This window comes from Bufo bufo, chromosome 7 (genome assembly GCF_905171765.1).
Source record: "Bufo bufo chromosome 7, aBufBuf1.1, whole genome shotgun sequence".
NCBI lineage: Eukaryota > Metazoa > Chordata > Amphibia > Anura > Bufonidae > Bufo > Bufo bufo.
The window spans coordinates 178,939,434-178,965,145 of NC_053395.1; the positions used below are offsets into that span (position 1 = coordinate 178,939,434).

At 35.5% G+C, this 25,712-nt stretch overlaps 1 protein-coding gene across 50 annotated transcripts in view; it reads left to right on the forward strand.

Moving 5' to 3' along the window:
• Window positions 1-25,712, forward strand: part of TTN (titin) — a 268,613-nt gene that overhangs the window by 98,427 nt on the left and 144,474 nt on the right. For 42 of the 50 annotated variants that reach the window (XM_040441698.1, XM_040441725.1, XM_040441731.1 and 39 more), the window contains 40 exons: window positions 102-389; window positions 1,370-1,648; window positions 1,751-2,029; window positions 2,123-2,401; window positions 2,589-2,876; window positions 2,964-3,251; window positions 6,993-7,283; window positions 7,831-8,118; window positions 8,254-8,346; window positions 8,445-8,727; window positions 9,378-9,561; window positions 9,767-9,856; window positions 9,943-10,210; window positions 10,776-11,036; window positions 11,154-11,363; window positions 13,134-13,211; window positions 13,449-13,475; window positions 13,585-13,647; window positions 14,327-14,395; window positions 15,141-15,212; window positions 16,973-17,254; window positions 17,674-17,742; window positions 17,887-17,964; window positions 18,171-18,218; window positions 18,871-18,951; window positions 19,312-19,380; window positions 19,535-19,612; window positions 19,697-19,777; window positions 19,958-20,014; window positions 20,395-20,472; window positions 20,584-20,661; window positions 20,864-20,938; window positions 22,345-22,425; window positions 22,832-22,912; window positions 23,050-23,133; window positions 23,417-23,491; window positions 23,735-23,800; window positions 24,267-24,365; window positions 24,528-24,611; window positions 24,943-24,996. In XM_040441698.1, coding sequence (XP_040297632.1) covers window positions 102-389; window positions 1,370-1,648; window positions 1,751-2,029; window positions 2,123-2,401; window positions 2,589-2,876; window positions 2,964-3,251; window positions 6,993-7,283; window positions 7,831-8,118; window positions 8,254-8,346; window positions 8,445-8,727; window positions 9,378-9,561; window positions 9,767-9,856; window positions 9,943-10,210; window positions 10,776-11,036; window positions 11,154-11,363; window positions 13,134-13,211; window positions 13,449-13,475; window positions 13,585-13,647; window positions 14,327-14,395; window positions 15,141-15,212; window positions 16,973-17,254; window positions 17,674-17,742; window positions 17,887-17,964; window positions 18,171-18,218; window positions 18,871-18,951; window positions 19,312-19,380; window positions 19,535-19,612; window positions 19,697-19,777; window positions 19,958-20,014; window positions 20,395-20,472; window positions 20,584-20,661; window positions 20,864-20,938; window positions 22,345-22,425; window positions 22,832-22,912; window positions 23,050-23,133; window positions 23,417-23,491; window positions 23,735-23,800; window positions 24,267-24,365; window positions 24,528-24,611; window positions 24,943-24,996 — 5,676 coding nt within the window. The remainder of the gene's footprint in view (window positions 1-101; window positions 390-1,369; window positions 1,649-1,750; window positions 2,030-2,122; window positions 2,402-2,588; window positions 2,877-2,963; window positions 3,252-6,992; window positions 7,284-7,830; window positions 8,119-8,253; window positions 8,347-8,444; window positions 8,728-9,377; window positions 9,562-9,766; window positions 9,857-9,942; window positions 10,211-10,775; window positions 11,037-11,153; window positions 11,364-13,133; window positions 13,212-13,448; window positions 13,476-13,584; window positions 13,648-14,326; window positions 14,396-15,140; window positions 15,213-16,972; window positions 17,255-17,673; window positions 17,743-17,886; window positions 17,965-18,170; window positions 18,219-18,870; window positions 18,952-19,311; window positions 19,381-19,534; window positions 19,613-19,696; window positions 19,778-19,957; window positions 20,015-20,394; window positions 20,473-20,583; window positions 20,662-20,863; window positions 20,939-22,344; window positions 22,426-22,831; window positions 22,913-23,049; window positions 23,134-23,416; window positions 23,492-23,734; window positions 23,801-24,266; window positions 24,366-24,527; window positions 24,612-24,942; window positions 24,997-25,712) is intronic. The other 8 variants (XM_040441703.1, XM_040441706.1, XM_040441708.1 and 5 more) reach the window with 8 other exon arrangements.

Below are 25,712 nucleotides of genomic sequence, written 5' to 3' on the forward strand. Positions count from 1 at the left end.
CTTAGACAACTGAAAATTATTTGTTTGAGGATAAACCCATTTTCTTTGAAAGAATTGCCCTTTCTTGCTCACATTGTGATTTTTGTTTTCTGTTTTCATAGACCGAATTATTCCCCCATCGTTCACTAGAAAGCTGAAGGAAACATATGGTCTTCTTGGATCCACAACCTCAATGGAATGCAAAGTATCTGGATCGCCACCAATTCTTGTTTCTTGGTCATTCAACGGTGATGAGATCATCAGTGGTGACAAATACCAAACTGCCCTCACAGACAACACCTGTTTGTTGAAAGTGAGTGAGCTGGCACCATCAGATGCCGGAAGATATGTTTGCTACGCCACCAATGTTGCTGGATCTGATGAATGCAGTGCCATTTTGTCTGTTAAAGGTCAGTTGTCTAAATAGTAAATTGATATTTCTACTTATAATATTTGCATTCTAGACTGTTAATATGCTTCATTGTGTTGTCTAAATTTTCTTGACATCTCTATCTCCATAAGGACAAACTGACACTCGCTTACATTCAGGTAGTAAGTACGGTAATATTTATTATATGCATACATGCATGGGTGTATATATAAAAATGACATATGATGGATAATATGATCAAACAATTGTATAAAAGCTATTTCCTACTGTAGGTAAAAATAGTTGTCAATAGGATGATGGATACTATAATTCAATAGTCAAGAGTCCTGGTCATCTATTTATGAAACACATTCATTAGAAATCATAATTATCTTTACAGATAAATTAACCTTAAAAGGTCACTATATATATATATTTTTTTATTTTGAGAGCTCAGACTCCCACCAATCTCCAGAATGAGGGGGGAGAAGTAAGCGCATATTGCACTCTCTCTTCTCGCTTCATGAGTTGGGCTCCATAGAAGGACCATCTCAATTCTGTCCTCTGCAGCGAGGAGAGAGAGCTTCTCTCCCCTCATTCTAGAGATCAGTGGAGTCTCATCACTCAGATCCCCACCGATGTAAACTCTCCAACATATCAAATTAGTCGTATTTCTGGCACAGATTGCGGCGCAAAGTTATTTGCTCCACAAACTGCGACTTTACCCCACTCACACCAAGTCTGGGTGGGGTTTGGCCTCTACAGCTACACCTCTACATAACTTCGGCAGATCTACCTCCAGCGTAGGGATTTATTATGACCGGTGTCTAAAACACTGGTCTTAATAAATGACCCGCTATGTGTATGTGCTGTAGATCACATATAATAATGATGCTTCCCTTTTTCTAAGATTTTCTCTTATTATCTTGGTCTTATCCTCCATATTATATTATAGCTTTATTCTAAAGTATTTATTATTTTACGTGGTTTATTAAAATTCTATATCATTTAATATCTTAGAGCCACCTTCATTTGTTGAGAAGCCAGAACCAGTTGAAGTTCTTCCAGGAGCCACTGTGACCTTTGCTGGTGTGCTTCGTGGAACACCACCATTTAAAGTTTCTTGGTATAAAGGAAGTGATGAAATCTTGCCAGACAGTAACTGCAATATTACACTTACTGACTCCATGGCAGTACTAGAGCTATATAATGTCAGCAGCCTACAAAGTGGTGATTATTCCTGTAATGTTAGTAATGATGCTGGAAGGGATTCCTGTTCAACTCAACTCTTTGTTAAAGGTAAGGAGTGTAAAAGCATTACTATAAGACATTCAAAACTGAAATCCTCTCATTTGTGCTTTGAAAATACTCATCATTTTGTATTCATTTAATCTTTTACAGAGCCTGCTTTATTTGTGAAGAAGCTCTCCAATTATCAGACAAATACAGGCAAACCCATAGTTCTGGAATGCACATATACTGGAACTCCCCCAATATATGCAACTTGGAAGAAGAATGGTGTTGAGATATCTCAGTCAGACCGTTGCAGCATAACCACAACAGACAAATCTTGCATTTTGGAATATTTAAGATGCACAAATGATGATGAGGGTGTGTATACTTGCCGTGTAGAAAATGCAGTTGGACATGACACCTGTCAAGCATCGGTATCAGTATTAGGTATGCATCCGAATTTTACCATTTACCTTAATTTTTATAATGTACAATCTAAACATTAAATAAGCGTGCTGAGTGTGATGTCTTAACTCCTAGAACCACCATATTTCCTGATGCCTCTGGAATCAGTGGAGGTGACTGCTGGTGGTGCTGCATCATTACAATGTCAAATTCAAGGAACACCAGAAATAAAAGTATCTTGGTACAGAGGTGATACTAAACTGCGACCAACTGATGCTTGCAAAATGCATTTCAAGAACAATGTTGCTACGCTAGTTTTCACACAAACAGAAATTCATGATTCTGGAGAATACATATGTAAAGCAGAAAATGATGTTGGTGATGCTTCTTCCTCTGCACTTCTAACTGTGAAAGGTAAAACTAATAATTTTATCATTGTTGACATTTATTTTTAATGCAAAGGACCATTTGTGGTAAGTGAATGAAGTACAATGAAAATAATCTTATCTGTGATGGCTTCCTGCAGTTTTCTTTGCGCCATGCAGTGTTTAGAACCCATTCCACCTTTATTCAATCTTTACTGCATCATGTCTTTCTGCAGAGCGTATCCTTCCACCTTCCTTTGCAAGAAAAGTGAAGGACATACAGGAAACTATTGGCTTATCGGTGTCATTTGAATGTCAAATAGTTGGGTCAGAACCTATTGAGGTTTCATGGTATAAAGATGGTGTACTAATAAGAGATGACTATAATATTCAAACATCATATATAGATAAAACAGCTACCCTTCAGATATTACAAACTGACAGACACCATGCTGGGCAGTACAGTTGTACAGCAACCAATTTTGTTGGCACTGCCTCTTCTAATGCCAAACTCATGCTTACAGGTTTGTGTGTTGTCTATTTTCATATTTTAAAAGTTGGATGATATAGTCTTCAGTGTTTCTAATTGTTATATATTTTTTACCTTATAGAGGGTAGAAACCCACCATTGTTTGATGTTAAACCTTCACCAGTGGATGTTCCTGTGGGTGATCCTGCAGAATTTCAGTGTCATGTGATGGGTAGTCAGCCCATCACACTTACCTGGTCAAAAGAAAACAAGGAAATTAAAACTGGAGGAAACTATAAAGTTACCCAAATGGAAAATACCACTAAGCTTACAATTATTAAAACTGATAAAGGGGATTCTGGACAGTACACCTGCTCTGCCAGCAATGATGTGGGCAAAGATTCTTGCGCAGTAAAGCTTAATGTACAAGGTATGTATTTCTGGAGACAGCACATCCATTTATCCTAGTTAACCCCCCACTACGTTCCCGCAATTTGATGGAATAGTACTTCATGGTGATCACTGCATGGGTCCGGCAGTCCCTGGTAGCCGGGCCCCTGCTGTATCCGTCGGAATTGCTGTAAAAGATGATGCCGGCGGATTAACCCCTTCTATGCCGCAGTCCGCTCTGACCGCGACATAGAAGGGGTTTGTGTCAGGTGAGGGAGCGCATCGAGTCCCCGCGCTGCTGTGGTGGGGACTCAATGTGTCAGAAGGCAGCCCGATGCCATGCAGAGGCTGCCCAATGCCTTGCCTTCTACGGATGCCCAGGAGATCTAGCCTCAGGCTGGGTCTCCTAGGCAACCTGTTTGTGTACTACTCAATGCACTACACAAACAGGCAATGGATTACAATACAAATGTATTATAATGCATTGCAGAGGGGATCAGACCCCCAAAAGTGAACATCAGAAATAAAGTAAAGAAAAAAAGTTTAAAAAAAGTGTTTTAATAAAATTAATAATGTTTTTAAGTAAAAAAAAAAAGAAATAAAACTCCCCTTTCCCCTTATTTTATAATAAAAAAAAATGAAAAAAACAATATATCACATGATCCACCCTGTCCGATAAACACCATAAAAAATAAAAACTGTGTAAAAAAAGCCAGTTTTGTCACCTTACATCACAAAAAGTGCAACACCAAGAGATCAAAAATGTGTATGTCCCACAAAATGGTATTAATAAAACCGTCACCTCATCCCGCAAAAAATGAGCCCCTACCTAAGACAATAGCCCAAAAAATAAAAAAAACTATTGCTCTCAGAACATGGAGACACTAAAACATAATTTTTTGTTTCAAAACTGCTATTATTGTGCTAAAGTGAAATACATTAAAAAAATATGCATATTAGGTATCGCCACATCCGTAACAACCAGCTGTATAAAAATATCAGATGACCTAACCCCTCAGGTGAACACCGTAAAAAATAAAAATAAAAACAGTGTTAAAAAAAAGCAATTTTTGTCACCAAAAATTGCAACAGCAAGCGATCAAAAAGGCGTATGCCCCCCAAAATAGTACTAATCAAACTGTCACCTCATCCCACAAAAAAAGATACCCTACCTAAGACAATCGGTCAAAAAATAAAAAGCTATCACTCTCAGACAATGGAGACACTAAAATATGATTTATTTATTTTTGCTTCAAAACTGCTATTATTGTGTTAAAGTGAAACAAATAAAAAAAATAGAGATATTAGGTGTCTCCACGTCCGTAACAACCTGCTCTATAAAAATATCACATGACCTAACCCCTCAGGTGAACACCGTAAAAAAATAATAATATTTTTGTCACCTTACATCACAAAAATTGCAACACCAAGTAATCAAAAAGGCATATACTCCCCAAAAGAGTACCAATCAAACCATCACCTCATCCCTCAAAAAATAAGACCTTACCTAAGACAATCGGTCGAAAAATAAAAAAGCTATGGCTTTCAGACTATGGATATACTAAAACATCATTATTTTGCTTTCAAAAATGCTATTTTTGTGTAAAACTTAAATAAATAAGAAAAAGTAGACATATTAGGTATTGTCCGTAATGATATTCTCTATAAAAAAAGTCACATGACCTAATCCCTCAGGTAAACGCTGTAAAAATAAATACATAAAAACTGCGCCAAAACAACCAATTTTTTGGTCACCTTGCGCCATAAAGTATAATAATGAATGATCAAAAAATCATATGTACCTAAAAATGGTACCAATAAAAATGTCAACTCTCCCTGCAAAAAATGAGCCCCTGCACAAGACAATCGGCAGAAAATAAAATAAAAAATAGGGCGTTCAGAAAATGGAGATACAAAAACATATTTTTTTTTCAAAAATGCTTTATTATGTAAAACTAAAACAAACAAACATAGAAAGTACACATATTTGATATCATTGTGTTCGTAACAACCTGCTCTATAAAAATAGCGCATGATCTAACCTGTCAGATGAATGTTGTTAAAAAGAAAATATAAAAACTTTGCCAAAACATCAATTTTTTGGTTACCTTGCCTCACAAAAAATGTAATATAGAGCAATTAAAAATCATATGTACCCCAAAATAGTACCAACAAAACTTGCACCTTATCCCGTAGTTTCCAAAATGTGGTCACTTTTTTGAGTTTCTACTGTAGGGGTGCATCAGGGAGGCTTCAAATGGGACATGGCATCTAAAAACCAGTTCAGCTAAATCTGCCTTCCAAAAACCATATGGCGTTCCTTTCCTTCTGCACCCTGCTGTGTGGCCATAAAGCAGTTTACGACCAAATGTGGGGTGTTTCTCTAAACCGCAGAATCAGGGTAATAAATATTGAGTTGTGTTTGGCTGTTAACCCTTGCTTTGCTACTGGAAAAAATGGATTAAAATGTAAAATCTGCCAAAAATGTGAAATTCTGAAATATTATCTCCATTTTCCATTAATTCTTGTGGAACACCTAAAGGGTTAACAACAGTTGTAAAATCAGTTTTAAATACCTTGAGGAGTGTAGTTTCTAAAATGGGGTCATCTTTGGGTGGTTTCTATTATGTAAGCTTCACAAAGTGACTTCAGACCTGAACTGGTCCTTAAAAAGTGGGTTTTGGAAATTTGGAAGAAAGATTTGCTTCTAAACTTTTTAGCCTTCTAACGTCCCCAAAATATAAAATTACATTTTCAAAATGATCCAAACATGAAGTAGACATATGGGAAATTTAAAGTAATAACTATTATATGAGGTATCACTATCTATTATAAACGTAGAGAAATTGAAATTTGAAAATTATGGAATTTTAAAAATTTTTGGTAAATTTGGGATTTTTTCAGAAAGAAAGGTGAAATATATTGACACAAATTTATGACTATTATGAAGTACAATGTGTCATGAGAAAACAGTCTCAGAATGGCTTGGATAAGTAAAAGTGTTCCAAAGCTATTAACACATAAAGTGACACATGTCAGATTTGCAAAAAATGGCCTGGGCAGAAGAGCGAAAACTGGCCCGGGGTAGAAGGGGTTAAATGTCTTCTTAAACTGTTTCATTAAAAAAGAACAATCTTGCATTTCTGTATTTATTAGAACACAGCATAGTTATATTTGATGTAATATGGGCAAAAAAACACTTACTGAGATTTCCATGTATTATAATGCATAGCAAGTTGTTCTGTGCCATTCAGTGCTAATTCATCAATTTCTCTGATAGCTAAGTCTACAGCCCCTCTGGTTTTTTTTTTTTTTCTAAATGCTAAGTTAAGTTGAGTTAGGATCAAATCAATGTTAATAATTTTGATCATAGATCAGCTTAGATGAACATACAGAAGAAGATAGGGGGTCTTGCTGGCTGAGCAGTTAGATAATTTTCCTGATAGAAATGACTCTGAATGGTATTGAGCAGCTTTCTATGTGTTGTAATATATGCAAATTATAGAAGCCAAACACCTCAAAATGTGTCCATAGCCTTTAAATATTGTATATTTGAAATTACCAAAGTTATGATTGTTCATTCTGACTTATTATTCAAATAATAATGCAGAGCAATGCCTGAAGACGAGATATCTGTGATTATTCGTTGCAATATCTAATATAATTTGCTTAGTAGCAAATAGATATCAGGGATTTACTGGGTTGGCCAATAAAAGGCAGCTTCCCTCTGCTATATGCAAGCTACATGGCCATTTTTATAATTATCTACTTTTCTTTGCAGAACGAAAAGTGTCCCCCTCTTTCACCAAGAAACTCTCAGAAACTGTTGAGGAGACTGAAGGCAATGCATTTAAACTAGAAGGTCGTGTTGCAGGTTCACAACCCTTGATTGTGTCATGGTTGAAAAATAATCAAGAAGTTCAAACATCAGCAAATCATGAAATCTCATTTAAGAACAATATGGTTATTCTGAATGTTAAAAAATCCACTCCAGCAGATGCTGGTTTATATACTTGCAAAGTATCAAATGACGCAGGAACTGCTATCTGTACTTCTTCAGTACTTATTAAAGGTAAAATTGTGGTACCTTTATTATTATTAGTGTTGAGCACGAATATTCGAAAAGCAAATTTTTATTGCGAATATCAGCACTTTGAGAATTCGTGAATATTTAGAATATAGTGCTATATATTCATAATGACGAATATTCGTTGTTTTTTTCTAACACAGTACACATCAGGTGATCATCTCTCCCTTCTTCTAGCTTGTGGGTGAATGAGAAGGCTTTGTCACAGCTTAGTAACATCCCTAGCAACCAATAGAAAAGTTTCCTGCCCCTTACTATACAAGTTGCACGTATTGCGAAAAAAATATGCGCATCATTAATTGCTGAAAATTCACAAGCGCGAATATATTGGAGCTCTCTATCTGCATATAAAGCTATTCTAATGTTCTGCTGTGTCAATTATTTTGTCCAGTCGCAGGAAACTTATACCAGCTTGAAAATACTCGCGAAATATCACGAATTCGAATATTGCCCCTGCCGCTCATCACTAATTATTGTATGAGAAACATTTCTGTAGTCATGGATATTTATTGTTCATTATTTTTTAATTCAGAACCCAAAAAGCCTCCAGTATTTGATGTGCCACTGTCACCTGTAAGCGTCACCGAAGGAGAAGGCCTACATCTCAGCTGTCATGTAGAGGGATCTCAGCCGATCAGGATTCAGTGGCTCAAGTCTGGGCGTGAAATCAAATCTTCTAACACCTGCAGTGTCACTTTTGTTCGGGGAACTGCAACAATGGAACTTAAAACTGCTGCTAAGACAGATGCAGGCGACTACACTTGTAAAGCGACCAATGCAGCAGGAAGTGAATCTACTAAATGTAAAGTTACAGTAACAGGTATTGGAAATAATATATTTTTTTTTCAATAAAGACATTTGTTATATTGCAATTAATCAAACATGTGTTACCTTTCATTATTCATTTTTATATACATTGGCAAAAATCTAAATAATTTTTTTAATTTTTTTTAAGAAAAAGCACCAGCAGCTGCACCAACAAAGAAAGCACCAATTGAAGGAAAGCTCTTCTTTGTTTCTGAGCCAGACAGTTTAACTGTTATAGAAAGTAAGTGAATAGTTGTTCTGTTCACCCATTATTTTTGCTTTCTGTAAACAAATGTGACAAGTGTGACACGGGTATATAACATATCTTTATTTCTGCAGAGGGAACAGCTACATTCATTGCTAAAGTTGGTGGTGATCCAATTCCCAATGTGAAATGGATGAAGGGCAAATGGAGACAGATCAATCATGGTGGACGCATTGTTGTTCAGCAGAAAGGAGATGAAGCTAAACTGGAAATTAAAGAAGTCACCAAAACTGATTCTGGCCAGTACAGATGTGTGGCCTTTAATAAGCATGGTGAAATTGAGTGCAGCACCAACATGACAGTTGAAGAGAGGAAACAAGAGACATTCGAGGGTGACATCCGAGCTAAACTGAAAAAGTAAGTATAATGCTATGAGAAATTGCAGTACTTAGAAGAAATATGTGGCACTCATCACAGCTGAAATACCCAATTTATTTACCCAATTTATACTTAAGAACATAGTCTTAAGATATATATTCGTACAGGCAGCAGTCACGGCCATTTTGTGTGACTTGATGCTGCATCCAGGCACTAGAGTCCTAGTACTGATCCTTTTATCTACAAAGAGTGCGCACAAAGCCGTATAGTAATTTGCCAAAAATACAACAAACCAAAATACAAAAGTTAACATTCAAAAGAGGCAAGATTGGCCTTAATAATATCATTTGGACACAGCAGTTCTTAAAAAAGGGTTTAAATCTCGAAAAAATTGATTAGGTCATTATGTTTGTTGAGACACAAATGCCCTATGCACTCTCACTTTTAAAATTAAAGGGGTTATCCAGCTATTTTTAACTGATGATCTACTCTCTGGATAGGTCATTAGCATCTGATTGGTGGGGGTCCGACCACTGGACCCCTGTGATCAGTTGTTTGAGAACGCCTGATGCTCCTGTGAGCAGTTTCTGTCTATTTCTAAAGACAATTTACATGAGAAAGGACGAGTAGACTTGTATGTCTATCTATACCATGTACCCTTGTTTCATTTATTAAACTTTTTGTTTTAGAACTCCAACTAAGAAGAAGGAGGAAGAAGAAGAGAAAGCTATTGATATCCTGGAACTCCTTAAAAATGTTGATCCAAAGGAGTATGAAAAATATGCCCGTATGTATGGCATAACTGATTTCCGTGGCCTACTTCAAGCCTTTGAGCTACTCAAAGCTAGCAGAGAGGAGGAGAGCCACAGAATGGTATGTTAAAGTCTAAAAATAAATAAATAAATATACAAAGAGTATTCTATCTATAACACGGTATAAATCTGCTCCAATGTTTTGAATTAAAATGCAATAACCTATTCTTATTTCCCTAATATTTTAATCCCTGATGTTATTATTAATATATATATATATATATATATATTTTATATTTATTAAATATATTTGCAATTCTTACTAGGAGGTTGAATTTGAGGAACGATCTCGTACTGAAGAACAAGAATTTGATGAACTTGTCTCTTTTATCCAACAAAGAATGAGCCAAGCTGAAGTAAGTGTAATGTCCTCAACACTTAGTCAGAAATATGATGCTGAATTACAGGAATTAAGTGATATTAACATATTTTGTTTTTATAGCCTATCAATTTAATAAAGGACATTGAAGATCAGACCGTGGTGACAAAGAATGAAGCAGTCTTTGAATGTGAAATCAAAATCAATTATCCTGAAATCAAGCTCTCCTGGTACAAAGGAACTGTCAAATTAGAGTCCAATGAAAAATATGACATCAGCATCCAAGATGACTGTCATTGTTTGAGAATAAGGAATTGTCAGCCAGAAGACCAGGGAAATTACCGTGTAGTATGTGGACCGCACATTGCTAGTGCCAGATTAACAGTCATTGGTAAATATGTTATGGGTCTACCATATATTTGTAACTCAGAGGCATACCCAGTGCAAAATGTACAACAGGACCCCATAGCTATCATGTGCCATGTACAGTATTGGCAAGGCTTTATTGAGACTTCTACTTCTGCACTCCTTATAACTGTGCCTTTGGGATGAGCATTCTTACTAATTGTTTCATTCATTTGAATGATGCTTCCCTACGTCGCAGCCAGATTTACATGGCCGCACACCTCGCAATAACATGATAATCTCATGCATGCACTGTTCCTTAGAGTATGATATGCCTACAAAAACAAATCAGCAACATCCGTGCATGTGCTGATGCATATGTGAGATTATCAGAGCTGCACAAGATGTGCAGCCATGCTCTTCTGCCGGCAGAGGGAGAGTTTAGAGCTGTGGGGACGCTCCCTCACAAGTGTAAATTTGTGTAGATGAATAAATCGATTTATATGAATTAATTTGCTCATTCCTACTATGCCTCTTTATATAAATTTTATACAGAATGTCTTAAATGTCTTAGAATGTACTAAAAATGATATACACATTTGCTTTTACAGAACCTAAGGTTGAAAAACATCTTGAACAGAAGTCTATCAAAGAAGGACATAGTAGTATATTGGTTTGTGAGTTCTCTATTCCAAATGTAAAATCCCAGTGGTACAAAAATGGAAAAGTAATTCAACCTCGTGGACGTTATAGAACAGAGGTTAATGAGAAGATACAGAAACTCATCATCCAAGATGTAAGAACAGAAGATCAAGGACAATATACTTGCAAGTATGAAAATCTGGAAACTACCGCTGATCTCATTATTGAAGGTGAGTGTTCAAATCTAATTGTTTCAAATACAAGGCCTAATACCCTCTCCTATATATATATCTACAGTGTGTGTTTTTTTGGGAGATAAAATATTCTCATTTCCTTCTTGTTTACAGCTGAAGCAATTCAGTTCACAAAAACTATTCAGAACATTGTTGTGAGTGAACATGAATCTGCCACCTTTGAGTGTGAGGTATCCTTCGACGATGCGGTGGTCACGTGGTACAAAGGAGCAATGGAATTACAAGAGAGTGACAAATACAGTTTTAGAAGTGATGGCCGCTGGCATTACATGACTATCCATAATGTTACAGCAGAAGATGAAGGTGGGTTTTAGTTTTTTCAAAGAGCCACTAGCTTTTCAAAATATTTTTTCATATGTTATACAGACATCTCAAATATTTTGATCAGTGGGAGTCGGAGCACTGAGACCCCCATGATCTCTAGAATGAGCTGAATGATGCGCACACATGTGACGCTCTCTCTCCTCGTTGCCGAGGATGGAATCGAGACTGGCCCATCAACATCTATGGAGCCGTCTCATGCAGCAAGGAGATAGAGAGCAATATTCTGACGTCTCTCCCCTTTTCTATAGATTGTGGTGGTCTCAGCACTCAGACTGATGAAAACTTTTGATATGTCTTTACAGCATATCAAAGTTTTTTTGAAAAGTTACTAATGGAACATAGAAGAATAAACACACGTACACTAAGCAGATATTAGTAACATAGTAACATAGTAACATAGTACATAAGGCCGAAAAAAGACATTTGTCCATCCAGTTCGGCCTGTTATCCTGCAAGTTGATCCAGAGGAAGGCAAAAAAAAACTGTGAGGTAGAAGCCAATTTTCCTCACTTTAGGGGAATAAAAAATTCCTTCCCGACTCCAATCAGGCAATCAGAATAACTCCCTGGATCAACGATCCCTCTCTAGTAGCTATAGCCTGTAATATTATTACGCTCCAGAAACACATCCAGGCCCCTCTTGAATTCCTTTATTGTACTCACCATCACCACCTCCTCAGGCAGAGAGTTCCATAGTCTCACTGCTCTTACCTTAAAGAATCCTTTTCTATGTTTGTGTACAAACCTTCTTTCCTCCAGACGCAAAGGATGTCCCCTCGTCACAGTCACAGTCCTGGGGATAAATAGATGATGGGATAGATCTCTGTACTGCCCCCTGATATATTTATACATAGTAATTAGATCTCCCCTCAGTCGTCTTTTTTCTAACGTGAATAACCCTAATTTTGATAATCTTTCAGGGTACTGTAGTTGCCCCATTCCAGTTATTACTTTAGTTGCCCTCCTCTGGACCCTCTCCAGCTCTGCTATGTCTGCCTTGTTCACTGGAGCCCAGAACTGTACACAGTACTCCATGTGTGGTCTGACTAATGATTTGTAAAGTAGTAGGAATGTGTTCTCATCACGGGCATCTATGCCCCTTTTGATGCAACCCATTATCTTATTGGCTTTGACAGCAGCTGCCTGACACTGTTTTTTGCAGCTTAGTTTGCTGTTTATTAAAATTCCTAGATCCTTTTCCATGTCAGTGTTACCGAGTGTTTTACCATTTAGTATGTACGGGTGACTTGCATTATTCCTTCCCATGTGCATAACTTTACATTTGTCAGTGTTAAACCTCATCTGCCACTTATCTGCCCAAGCCTCCAATCTATCCAGATCCCTCTGTAGTAGTATACTGTCCTCTTCAGTGTAAATTACTTTACACAGTTTAGTGTCATGGAATTACAATATTAGTGACATTTTTCCTTTAATCCAATGTCTGTATTATGCATGTGCCAAAGTTCAAGAGCCTTCAAAGATTAGTTCTGTAACTAATAACGATCATGGGAATTACACCGACAGACGGAGGTCATTGAGGTCTCCCATCTTATGACATTTCTCATGTGGGTATACCAAAAATGTCTAAGATGGATAAACCCCTTTAAAGGGACTGTCTAGTTTTCACAGCCCCCTCACTGATGAGTGAATAAGTGGAATTGTTCATAAATAGATGATTTATGCACATTACATAATAAATTAATAAATAAATACATATGAAATAACATGTCTTTAATATTTAACTCTACAGGAGTGTATTCTGTAATTGCCAGTCTTGAGCCAAGAGGTGAAGCCACAAGCACAGCTGAACTCTATCTAACAACCAAAGGTTTGTAATCATGGACACCTAAACTATGCCCGAAAATCAATATGTCTGAGTAACCATCCTCACTTTATGCCAGCTGCCGACTCACAATAACCAGTTCTGCCATTATAAATGTCACATCTTATTCACTTGCAGTTTCCTATAATTTATAATTACCATATTTTTGTTACTATTTAAATTTATCAATTTTTTTATATATTATATTTATTTTAATTAATAAATGTCTATTGCCTTTTTCAGAAATGAAGTTAGAAATTAGACCACCAGGTAAGGCAAACATTTTAATAATTTAAGATCACACTAAATTGAGTTTGTAGCTTATACACTAATTTGCATTCATTCATTGAAACGTTTAACAATTATTTAATGTTTACAGATGTCCCAGATACAAGAGTACCTTATATACCTGCACCTTTAGAAGAGGAGGCTATCATTGAAGGTATGTGAAAAAATCAGAAAGTGACTTATTTCACATGGGTCATCATAAATCCAAAATATGGCCTTTTTCTATGTAGTCGTTACTTCTTACGGCATATCATCTATTAGGTTTACTTTCACAGTTTTTTAAGCTATATGTATAAAGTTTTAAAGCATGCATAATTAAGTGGTATCTATTTATCTATTCTAAGAATTCATATTTCCTCCTCTACTACCGGAAGTGAAGAAACAAAAGAGAGGTACATAAAGAGTACAAATGTAATAAAGACATCATTAACTCAGTAATGATCTCATTACTAAACACAAAGTCATCATGCAAAATTAATGAGTTACCACATGTGCTATTTCATGGCTAATCTCATTGCCTCCAAAAAGTAGTTTATCGTATAAAATTCAAAGCCAGAGAGTTCAGATTTTTCAGGGATGTTCCTGTCTTAAAATTTTATGGTATATCACTTGATCTCAAAAAGGGGACAGAAATCCCTTATGAGGATCATGGGGGTCACAAAGGGTAGACCTCCACCAATCAGGAAGTGATTGTATCTGCTAGCAATTTGGTATCACTTTTTTGTGATGTGAAAACTTCTTTAGGCTGCATTAACCTTGAGCTTTTTATGCTAAGTAGAAGTCATTATCCCATCTAGTTTACATCATGATTAATACATATATGTCTTCCTTAGTACCTAAACCAGGTGTAAAGGTTACCAAAGTCGCCGCAGATATCGGAGAAGAAGTTCCACCAACTAAAAGTAAGTAATCTCTTGTCATGGCTTAATATATAACCAATTTCACATGTATCCATTATAATATTTTTCACATAGGATTGTAGAGTATCTCACATATGTGTTGTCACCTGACTGAATTAAACATAAATTTCAGTACATTTCATTTATATCAAATACATATTTATAATACTTGAAGAAAGATTTTTACTTTGCTGTATCGAGCTGTGATTTGTGTTTGTTGTCTCATTTTGTGGTCTATTTTGTATGTTATGTCTCATTTGTGTCATTAATTGGAAATATATCTCTTTTGTTACATACATTGTAGGAGACATTTACTGTGACACCAATGCCTTCTTTTAACCTCCATTTGAAGTGTCTACATCACCATCACTACTTCCAAAAAGAGGATGTGGTGGGATGTGGGCAGGTCCATCAGCCCCGACACATCTATTATCATTTACCCCATTTTTATGAGCTGAAGTAGATCACATGCTAGGCACACTGACTTCCAGATGATACACTTAATTTATGAGAAGAAGTTCACATTGTCATATATTAAGCACCTCCTCTGGCAGCGCAGGGGATATTGAAACTGGCCTGCAAAATATCTGTCTTTATACATGACCTCATATGTGTCCATTTCACTCACTGCTATAGTAGTCACACATCATCTGCAATAGGTATCTGTATTCAGTGACAGCAGAACAAAGTCATTTATATATAAAAAAAAAAGAATAGAAATTTCCTTACTGGCGTTATTGTATTAAAGTTTCTGTAGTTGGAAAGAAACAAAAAGTCCCTGCAAAACCTGCTCCTCCTGCACCAGCCACTCCTGCTAAAGGTAAATGTAAAGGACCAGTTTAACCTCTTAATATAACCAGATGTATTAAGCTTTGCTTAGGCTTAATTATACTAAAACAAAGAGACTTCCAAAGACATAATATCAAGTTTGGCTGTAAAACTAAGTACCATTCACGGACTAGCACCGGAGGCTGTCACCATGACGGTGGTACAGCAGTACTCAGTAACTTAGTACACCTACAGGCAGATATAATAGCTCCAGATGATTCAAAATTGAAGAAACATGTTGAACCTAACAGTGCTGCTTAATGTCTATGAAGCTGAGTTAGTGTTATAGCTCTCCGAGCCTTATAGTAGCGAGGACTGATATCCCTGCATATGAGTTCCAAACAGATTAACTCATTGATGCATTGGGACTTTCTCATTTTATTCCAAGTGCAGGGTTACTTTTCAAATCCCCTAGTGCATGTGGGGTACCTTTGTGGACCTCTACTATTGGCTCGTTTGTTCACCATGCCAGTCTAATTTTTAGGTGTATGTGTTCATCACATATGGTTCACCCCTTCATCACATATGGTTCACCCCTGTTGCTCTAGATCTATTTAGTAAAGTCTTCTGAGCGCAGGTTAAGTTGTTTTCACCTCCTGATAGGGGTTCCCCTTAGTATTTAATTCCCTCCCCCTTTTTAGCGTATATCTAATAAAATTTTAGTTTTTAGCATATTCATACTGTTCCGTGACTTCTGTAAAACTAAGTATCTAAAATATTCTATTGGCAATGCTATTGCTGAATGAGCATCTTCTTACTTGTTACGTTTTTGTTTGTTATACATCTGTCTATTTTTGCTCTAGACTCTAGAGTGTTCTTAAACTGCCTGGAATTATATCACAGAACTTACTAGACATTAAACACTTTTTAACACTTGTGCTATGGTGAATATAGTAATGTATTCTGACCATAAAAATATGTGTTATATTATTATTGTCTTATGAGAAACATTTGGGCAAAATACTTAGGGTGGGTAAAAAAAAAATACAGTAAGTGATACTCATGGATCCCCTGCTGCTCCTGTTTCAATGCTTGCTGGGTTACCACTGCATTTTCTGTGTGTCGAGGCAGAATCAGAAAGTAGATCCAAGGGCCCCAATAACCATTGGAATAGGGGTAGTGCAGGATCGTAAAGTGAATATAGCTATTTTTGTATTTTTTTTTTAATCCCCTTACGGCCATTTGCCCCACATTTTTTCTGCAAGACAACCACTTTAAAAAACTCTACTCTTTGGAAAAGTTTTTTCTTTATTATTTTTTTTTTGTTGGTAATTTGGACTACATATCTTTCCATTGGTCTTTATCACTGTCTTACTTTTTTGACTCAGTCAGTCAATCTTTGTAATACATCTCTATTCAGATGTTTGTATTGAGTGATTGTTTAAATCTATCTTTATCTATTTCATCCCAATCTATTTAAACCTTTTTTTTTGGTCTATCCACCTATTTCCAGTTCTCAGATCCATCTATTCAGACTTCTGCATTGTCAGTCTTCTGAATTGTCTACTTTTTTATTGCTATATTAATAAATTCTTTTTGTGTTTGTCTACAACTTTGAACATAAGCCTTTCTAAGCAAACATGTGCTTCATATTTGTCGGTTTCTTCAGTTCTTTGTAAATTATGTTGGCGTCGATAATACATTCTTACAACACCAGAACCCTCTTTTCATCAATCACTCTTATGCTCTACATCTTAACTATGTTTTTGTTATGAAATGGATTTCTTGTAACACAAATGCATATTTTTAAAGTCCCTTCAAAACCAAGAAAAACAGAAGAAGTTAAAGTTGTTGCTGTATCCAAAAAGAAGGAGGAGTACTATGAGGTTTATGAGGAACCTAAACCAGCTTATGAGATTGAAGAACCTTATGCTGAAGAGGAGGAAGCTTTAGAAGAATATGACCAGGGAGAAAAGGTTTATGAGAGACATGTTTATGAAGAAGAGAAAGAGTATTATGAAGAACAGGTTTATGAGAAACAGCAATATTATCAGGAAGAGATTTATGGAGAAAAGAAACAATATTATGAAGAAGGTATATTGTAGTATGTGTATATATATATATATATATATATATATACGATAAATCTATCATATTTGTACTTTTGTCTAGTACATTTTTGAACCACTGATAATGAACACTCATAATGATCGTTCATTATCGTAATATTTACACGACACTCGCACAATCACAAAAAGGCAATCATTAATTGTCAATTTGCCTTATGTCTTAAACTGTTGTATATTGTAGACTTGTCTGACGTTAAAGGTTTATCACAAACAATTTTGGACCCACAATTATATTAGTAGGCAGGAACTACTGGGTGTATATAAAAAACAGACACATTATACACACTGACTCTTGTAATATACAACATTATTAAATCACCCTCTTCATTGATCTCTCAAAATATCTAAATTAAACACCTTGACATTTGACTTGTTTTTCTTAAGTTGTCGAAGAGGAGATCCCCGAAAGAAGGATCCCCGATTTTGAACTTGGAAAACCTGAAGCCCCAACAGGTATATGCATTCATTTTTCAGCATTATTGCTAAGATATTAGTATAATGCAGATACTACAGTTGGAAATTTATACTATATAACATAGTGTAGTTACTGTTCTAAAGGTGAAAAGCAAATAAGAAAACAAAGTGTATTTTTTGCAGTTGTGAGGAAACCTATTGATGAGCAGTTTGAAAGAAGAGTTGTGACCAGAGAAGAGGAAGCAGGCGTCTGGAGACAAGGTTTCTTCTTTGCTTTTTAAGAGCCATAATTAAGGACTAATGGCTAATCATACTAGGGCTTTTATATGGATCTCTTAAAATAATGGTAAAAGGGATGTTAGAGAGAAAGGACAGATCAATATCTTCACTTATCACTTTCTTTGTAGATCTAGATAAATATATTTAACTTTCATACTGATTTTCAATAATTGTCTTTAAATTTCAAGATAAAGCCAAGCCTGTACCAGTCCATGAAGAAGTTGATGCAAGAAGGGGTAAGTTATTCCACTATTTTTCCATTTTTCTCCTAATTAACTGTGTGGAAACATGTAATCGTCACAGTGAAGCAATAATTCACAAAGTGAAACTGACCTGCTTTACAACATTAATAGTCGGTGTTAGCTAAAACCCCTTTAGTGCCATGTTGCGGTTAAGGCTACTTTAAGACCTGCCTTAGGTGCGTATCCATCTTGTATCTGTTCAGAACGGATCCGTTTGCATTACCATGAACAAAAACGTTCATGATAATGCAAACGGATCCGTTTTGACTTACACTGAAAGTCAATGGGAGGCGGTTCCGTTTTAATTGCACCATATTGCGTCAGTGAAAATGGATCCATCCCCATTGACCTACATTGTAAATCAGGACAGATCCGTTTGGCTCTGCATCGTCAGGCGGATATCAAAACGCTGCAGGCAGCGATTTGGTGTCCGCCACAAGAGCGGAATGGAGGCTGATCGGAGGCAAACTGATGCATTCTGAATGGATCCTTATCCATTCAGAATGCATTGGGGCTAAACTGATCCATTTTGGGCGGCTTGTGAGAGCCCTGAAACGGATCTCACAAGCGGACCCAGAAACGCCAGTGTGAAAGTAGCCTAAGCAAGAGAACGCTTAAGTCCTGAATATACACATTATTTTTTAAGTACAAGCTCGGCAATGGGCAGTTTCAGAAGAAGAGGTTCCCCTTTCCATGAGTAGAAAACAGCAAATTACATCTGTAAAAGGTATGGGTAAGACAAAGGGTATTGCACGGATTAATAAATAATGACAACAATAATGCTATGGCAATACCAACAATACCACTTTGCCCAGTTGGATAGTTATTTTTAATCTTTTTTCAAAGACAGTGCTAACATTTTAACCAGCAGTAAAATATATATATATATAGGGCTATCCATAAGCATAAACCTATTTCTTTTTGGTCTATATAATTTTTGGATTAATCCAAACTATTATGGTGAGTTCCAACTGACTAATGTGCTTCTTGCAAAATTAATGTGTTGACTTAAATATAATCCTACTGTATTACAAATATATCTAAATAAATAGATAACATATAATAATTTGTATTTGCTTACGTTCAGTGGCAGAAAAAAGGGCAACTGAAGAGTTCTACTATGCCCAACAAGTAGAAGAGTCTGCAGCCGTCACAGGTATGGGTTTTAGCGATTCTTCTTTATCCATGCATTATTTTTCTCAATGATTTTATTTTCCTAGAGCAGTTATCTTTAGAATGTTTTCACATAGTAACATATATGATTTTGTTGAAGACCATCTGTTGAATACAATATCTTATAAATTCTATAGTTCCCACTGTACATGAGAAGATGGTTGTAGAGGAGAAACGGGCTGTGTCTATCTCTAGAAAAGAGGAAATTTCAGAAGGTATTGATAACACTTCTTTCTTTTTACTGAAAGTCAACCTAGGTTTTAAAAAAGCATATGTTAAGGATTTCAATATCTTTAAAGTGCCAAAGGTTTCAAAGAAAGCCATACCTGAGGCGAAAGTACCAACTACTCTTAAAAAGGAAGCAATACCACCACCTAAAGGTATATAGACCTACTGATAGTCTATATACATTGCACCTTCTTAATTATCTTGCTTATTATTCTGCTACAGAGTGTGGTTTAAGCGCTCACTCATTATTTGTGCTTTCTTGTTAACAAGCTTCTTATTAGTATTGTATGTATGATACGTTTATACTAAATGTTCTAAATCTTATTTTTAAGTTGCCGAAAAGGTGCCCGTACCTGCTTCTAAAAAAGAGGAGGCTCCACCAGCTAGAGGTATCATAGCTTTGTATATGATGCTTGCAACTTCACTGCATATTTACATGCTGTCTACAAGTATGTTTGTACGTTGAGTCAATGTATTGACCCTTTTGTTTTTGTCCTATAACCTCTTATAACTACCTTGCAATAAGCTCTAATCTTCCTTTCACTTTTTGCCCTGTTGTATCATAGTCAGTATAGCTAGAACACCATATGTAATCTTTAAACTATGTATGTTTGTGCTCTTTGTTTTAATACTTTATCATGTGATTGGTTAAAATCAAGAATGCTTTGCACCTACTTGTGGTTTTATAACAACCCCTTCATCATCTAATTTAGCAATTTTGCATGAAAGTCTAAAAATAGGTAAATTTACACAGATAATATATTTGTAGTTCCTGAAGCACGTAAAAAAGTTCCAGAAGAGAAGGTGCCTGTATCTGTACCCAAAAAGGAGGCTCCCCCTTCTAAAGGTATAGTATGGCTATTGAATTAATACATTTAAGGGTTTTTCTTTTAACATTTTCAAGAAAAAAATGCCTATTAATGCCTAGAATAAAAAGTAATTAAGTAAATGTCTTTAGTGCCTGAGGCTCAAAAGAAAGCAGTAGAAGAGGAAATTAAATTAATTCCTAAAAAGAAGGAGGCACCCCCAGCAGAAGGTATCTTAGTGCTCCTAAACTTTTAAGTATAAGATTATTGTTTAATGTTTCATGTTAACATTGCATTTTTCTACATTGGAGTATGTCTCTTTACTTTTTATGGTTAAGTTGCCTGTATTCCATGTCTAACTGTGTCCAGGAATGTTTCAAATGTTTGTAATAGTATACATAGCCATCTTAAAATGTATATTTAATATACCAGAAATACCAAAGAGAACGTTGATAGAAGAGAAAGTACCAGAGGCTGTCCCTAAAAAGGTGGCACCACCTGGCAGAGGTACACCACAGCTTTAGGGGAAAGTTTACATTTTATCAGCTTCTTCTGTTTGCTTTGTGTTGTTCTCGTGTTTTTGTTCTAATCTTTTGCTGTAAAAATGTGTGATATAATTTTGTTTTATTTTTGTCTGTATGTAGCATTCTTAAGGTGTGAAAAGGGAAACTTTTATCACTGCTAGCTCTTTTAAGGCTTTTCTTTGACAACTTTTTTGCCTATTTTAGGTAATAATCCGTAGAAAAAACTAAAGGGGTTGTGCCATTAATATGAATGTATCTTACCCAATAGTTATCATTGTTATATTACTTTACCCAAATGCCATTTATAAAAAATGCCTTATTAAGTTATTAACCTATCATTGCAACCTATGGCAAATCTGTTTTGATAATCATTAACTGTAGGTTATGTCCTGCATTAGAGGATGTAGGAAGCATCATTGGTAAGAACAAGGGGTGTGGTTAGTGTCACATGTCCTAACATAGTTAGACCGGCATGTCCAAACAATGAGGGAAAAGGATTCAAGTGAATGATACCATGGCTGCAATGTTAAAGCAAACTAGGACTAAAAGTAGCAGCACACTGCCATGTGCAAAGACTGGAAACATGAATAAATGTGAATTGTATTACTGCTATACATAAAAATATAAAAATTAGAAGCTCTTCATGCACATTTTTTATCAAAATTGTGAAGGGCCCATCTACCAATGACAAGGTCGTTTCAGACATACAGAACCTGCACTTACAAACTTGCCTCTCCTGGGCCTTTGATATGCAAAATTCTGAGTAATGTAGAATTCCAGCTACATTATACTTTGATTAAAAGCCCTGGGAAAGATATATCTTATTTCCCTATGGCATGATGGGACAGCAGACACATAACAAACCAGAAAGTAGGATTCAACCATGGGGAATAAGAGAAAACTGCAAATAAGGTAAATTTAGGTAGAATAAAACCATCCAAGGACGAATTCATGCATAAGTATTTGATCATAATAAACATAGTGAACAATCATTTATGGCGCAACCCCTTTAAAATTAAAATCAGATTACTTAAAAGGCATGAAACCCATGAGTATATCTATATTTCTTGTCTTATCCAGTGAACTAGTTGCAGGGCTCACATTTGTGAGGGCTTTCTTGTCAAACCCACCCAAGTTCTAACAAGTTTTGAGCAGGTTTACCCAGACTCCCCCCCCCCCTTCAACAGCCTTGGCATTTGTTTAGGTTTGCCTGGGGCTTTTACTAAATTATGTGCGAGGGCCATTTACTACTGAATCAGTTACATAAAGAACATCTCTAGTCATTAATCTCAGTAGCAAATAACATCACTTTGGTATATAAATTATAGATGTTCCTCATTTGTCCACTAGCTAAGGTATAAAAATACTATATTTTTAATCTGTTTAAAGTACCAGAAGCTCCAAGGAAACCTGTACCAGAGGAAAAAGTGCCTACTGCTCCCAAAAAAGCTGAGAAACCTCCAGCTAAAGGTATTTTGGGCATAATATATGTAAATTACCTTGGTTCACATTACTCTTATTGATATAATACTCTTTGTGAATCTTTTTATAATTAAAATTTTTGTTGTTTATGTATGTTCATAACTAACTACACTGTCATGTCTACACTGGCTTGTAAGGAGTAGCAACTTGAGTTATCTTGTAAAAGTACTAATCATAACTCTTTTAATATCATAAGCCCCATTATTTGCTGAACCCTGAGGCATGCTATGTATCAATAGGTATAACATACTCTTGACCCTTGAAACTCTTGACCCACATACTCTTGACCCTTATTCTTGTAAATAATTAATGTCTGTGTTTAACATTATCTCTTAAGTCTGAGTTTGTACAATGCAGTGCAACTTCATATCCTATCATTTAAATATATTTAAAGTTCCTGAAGCACCAAAGAGACCCGTTCCAGAGGAGAAAGTACCTGTTTCTGTACCAAAATGGGAAGAGCCTCCTGCTGCAGGTAACTTGGGGTCTAGTCAAACGTAGAAGGCATAGCAAGACGTTATGTTGTGGCTTATATAAGACTTATATTATTTAATTAAGCATTAAACATGGTATGTATATGTAAAGACAAATTAGATTATCATGTCTTTAAAGTGGCTGGAGTGCCCAGGAGGGAAGTTCCTGAAGAAGAAGTTCCAGCAGTTGTACCCAGAGTAGAGGAAGGTCGTCCAGCTAGAGGTACAAGCTGTTCACAAAAGAGAAATCCCATACTATCTTCTAAGATGGCCACTATCAACATCATGAGCTTGTGTGAATTCATACAGTTCTTTTTACCAACACATTCCTATACTGATCACATTGCATTGATTATGTCTTTGTGTACTATATATTTGTTTGTATGAACTTCTTAAGTGCCATTAATCAATTAAGTGGCATTAATCAATATAAAAGATGAATAGAGGAACTCTTTGAATCTCAATCTTGCATTCCAACTTTCTAAAATTAAATAATATTCTTTAAGTGCCTGCAAAACCTGCACCAGAGGAGAAAATTCCTAGTTTCTTGCCTAAAAAAGAAGAAGCTGTGCCAGCCAAAGGTATAGCTCTTTTTTATTGTCAATAGTCTTTTTCTGTATTTTTTTTCAACTCCTAGATTTGCACTAAGATACTGGCTCACCACCTTGCGGCCTGATACATGTTTTATATTGTGTATGTGCAGAATAAGTAACAAATGAAGCCTTTGGTATATACTTTCATAATTGTAATAATATACGTTTAACTTAGAATGTAACTGAACTAGGGTTTTTCATGATATCTGACACTAAAATAATATTTTTAAGTGCCCGAAAAACCAAAGAAAATGCCTGAACCTATTTCTAAAAAGGAAGAGGCTGTCCCAGCAAAAGGTACCTTAACCTAGATTTTTTGCAAGAATAAACCAAACCCTAAAGCCGTGCAATGCTTCTTTGATGCAGTAACAAAACTGATGTTTTTTAATGCAGTCAACAGGGTTATCCTGGTAGTATCCATGCTTTAACACTAAGTATAGCACACATGTGAAAATAATTTTCTATGCAACTACACTACATAAAAACAATATAAATTGAAATATTAGCATAATATTCATTTATGCTTTTAAATGCAAAAAATAATAGAGGAAAGTAAATGAGGGCAAAATAGGCAAAATATGCAGTCATTTGATTAATAATACAAGCTACAAGCTTATATAGTATATATGTAGTATGGTGTGTCTTATAAATACCTTTGTCTTTTGTCATGCCTGGTATCAACACATTTTTTCATGTAATAAATGTTTATGCCTTCTACGTTGACAATATAGAGTAATCAGAGAATTCTTTTGCTATTTAAAAGTTCCTGAGAAGCCTAAGAAGGCTATTGCTGAAAAGGTACCTACACCAGCTAAGGTACCTGTTCCCGTTTCTACAACAGAAGAAGTTGCCCCACTCAAAGGTATATGTTCTGGATAATCTTAAAAATCTTAAACCTTCGTCTTAAATGTAATTTTTGAAGGTGCTGCCAGATATGTTGTATCATTTTGTGTGTTTTATATGTTGTGATATGTCTAGTCATAGTGTTTTGTTTCAATTTCTTAAATGTGTCACTGTGTCTTAGTACCTGAAGCTGCTAAGAAACCTAAAATTGCTGGAAAGGTCCCAATAGCTGCCCCTGAAAAACCTGAAGTTTCCCCAGCCAGAGGTACATTAAATAACTTATATATTGAACATGTTTCAAAGTTATTTTACCACCTGGTATATTAAACATCTAATTGTGCAAATATCTAATATAAATTTAGTGAGCAACCCTATACCAGACCAAAAAGTTATATACATTAATCTTAACAATACTGATTCCCTGTACGGAAAATGGTTCATAGTGCAGAACACATTGTGTGTATTTGTTCAGCTTCTAGACTAGTGATGTGCACTGTTCTTTGAATGTCTACCAAAGTGTTCATATTAGAAGTCTGTGTTTTGTACTTGTTCTGTTTTCCCAACATATTCTTATATTGAAACTCTTATGTTCAAAGTTCCTGAAGCACCAAAGAAACCAGTTCCTGAAGAAAAGATGCCACCAGCCAAAGGTATAATGCTTATGGGAACAAGCAAATACTTTAGTCTCCTACACCAAAATCAAAATAACAATACGTCCATATAAGAAAGTCATCCTTTGGGTTTTATACTAGTGTAAATTCCATCTTTATTTGCAGAATTCTTATAGATGTGTTCTTTGTGCATCAGGGAAATATGTTTTGTGATATTTTGTAGCTTCAAAGAAAGTTTATACAGTCAAGCAGAAATTTTTACTCAATAGTTATACTTCTTCAATGCTTCTCAAAACATCAGTTATTTAAAAAAATATTTATTAGAAATGTCCTTTCTACTACATAATATTAGAACAAGATTAAAACTGCAGTTAAATAGGATTAAAAAATAATATTAAAAAGCATGTCAAGATATTAAAATAATACAAAAAAAGTTTATAGACACCCTTCAAAATCCCTCCGTTCCAGTGATGCTAGTGTTGGAATGAAGAGGGTTTGGATTGGTGAGTGTAACTTTTTTTTATATATATATATATATATATATATATATATATATATATTTATATATATTTTAATATATTACCATGCTTATTACCATTTATTTTTTTAACTCGGACAACTGCTTTAAGTATTGTCTTGTGTTTGTCACAATGTTCCTCCGTGTCTCTTGTACTATCTGTGACTCTTCTTTTATTAAAAATGCCTGTGAACTAGTTGTTCAGTACATGGCAAGTCCTGACCCTTACTATTAATGT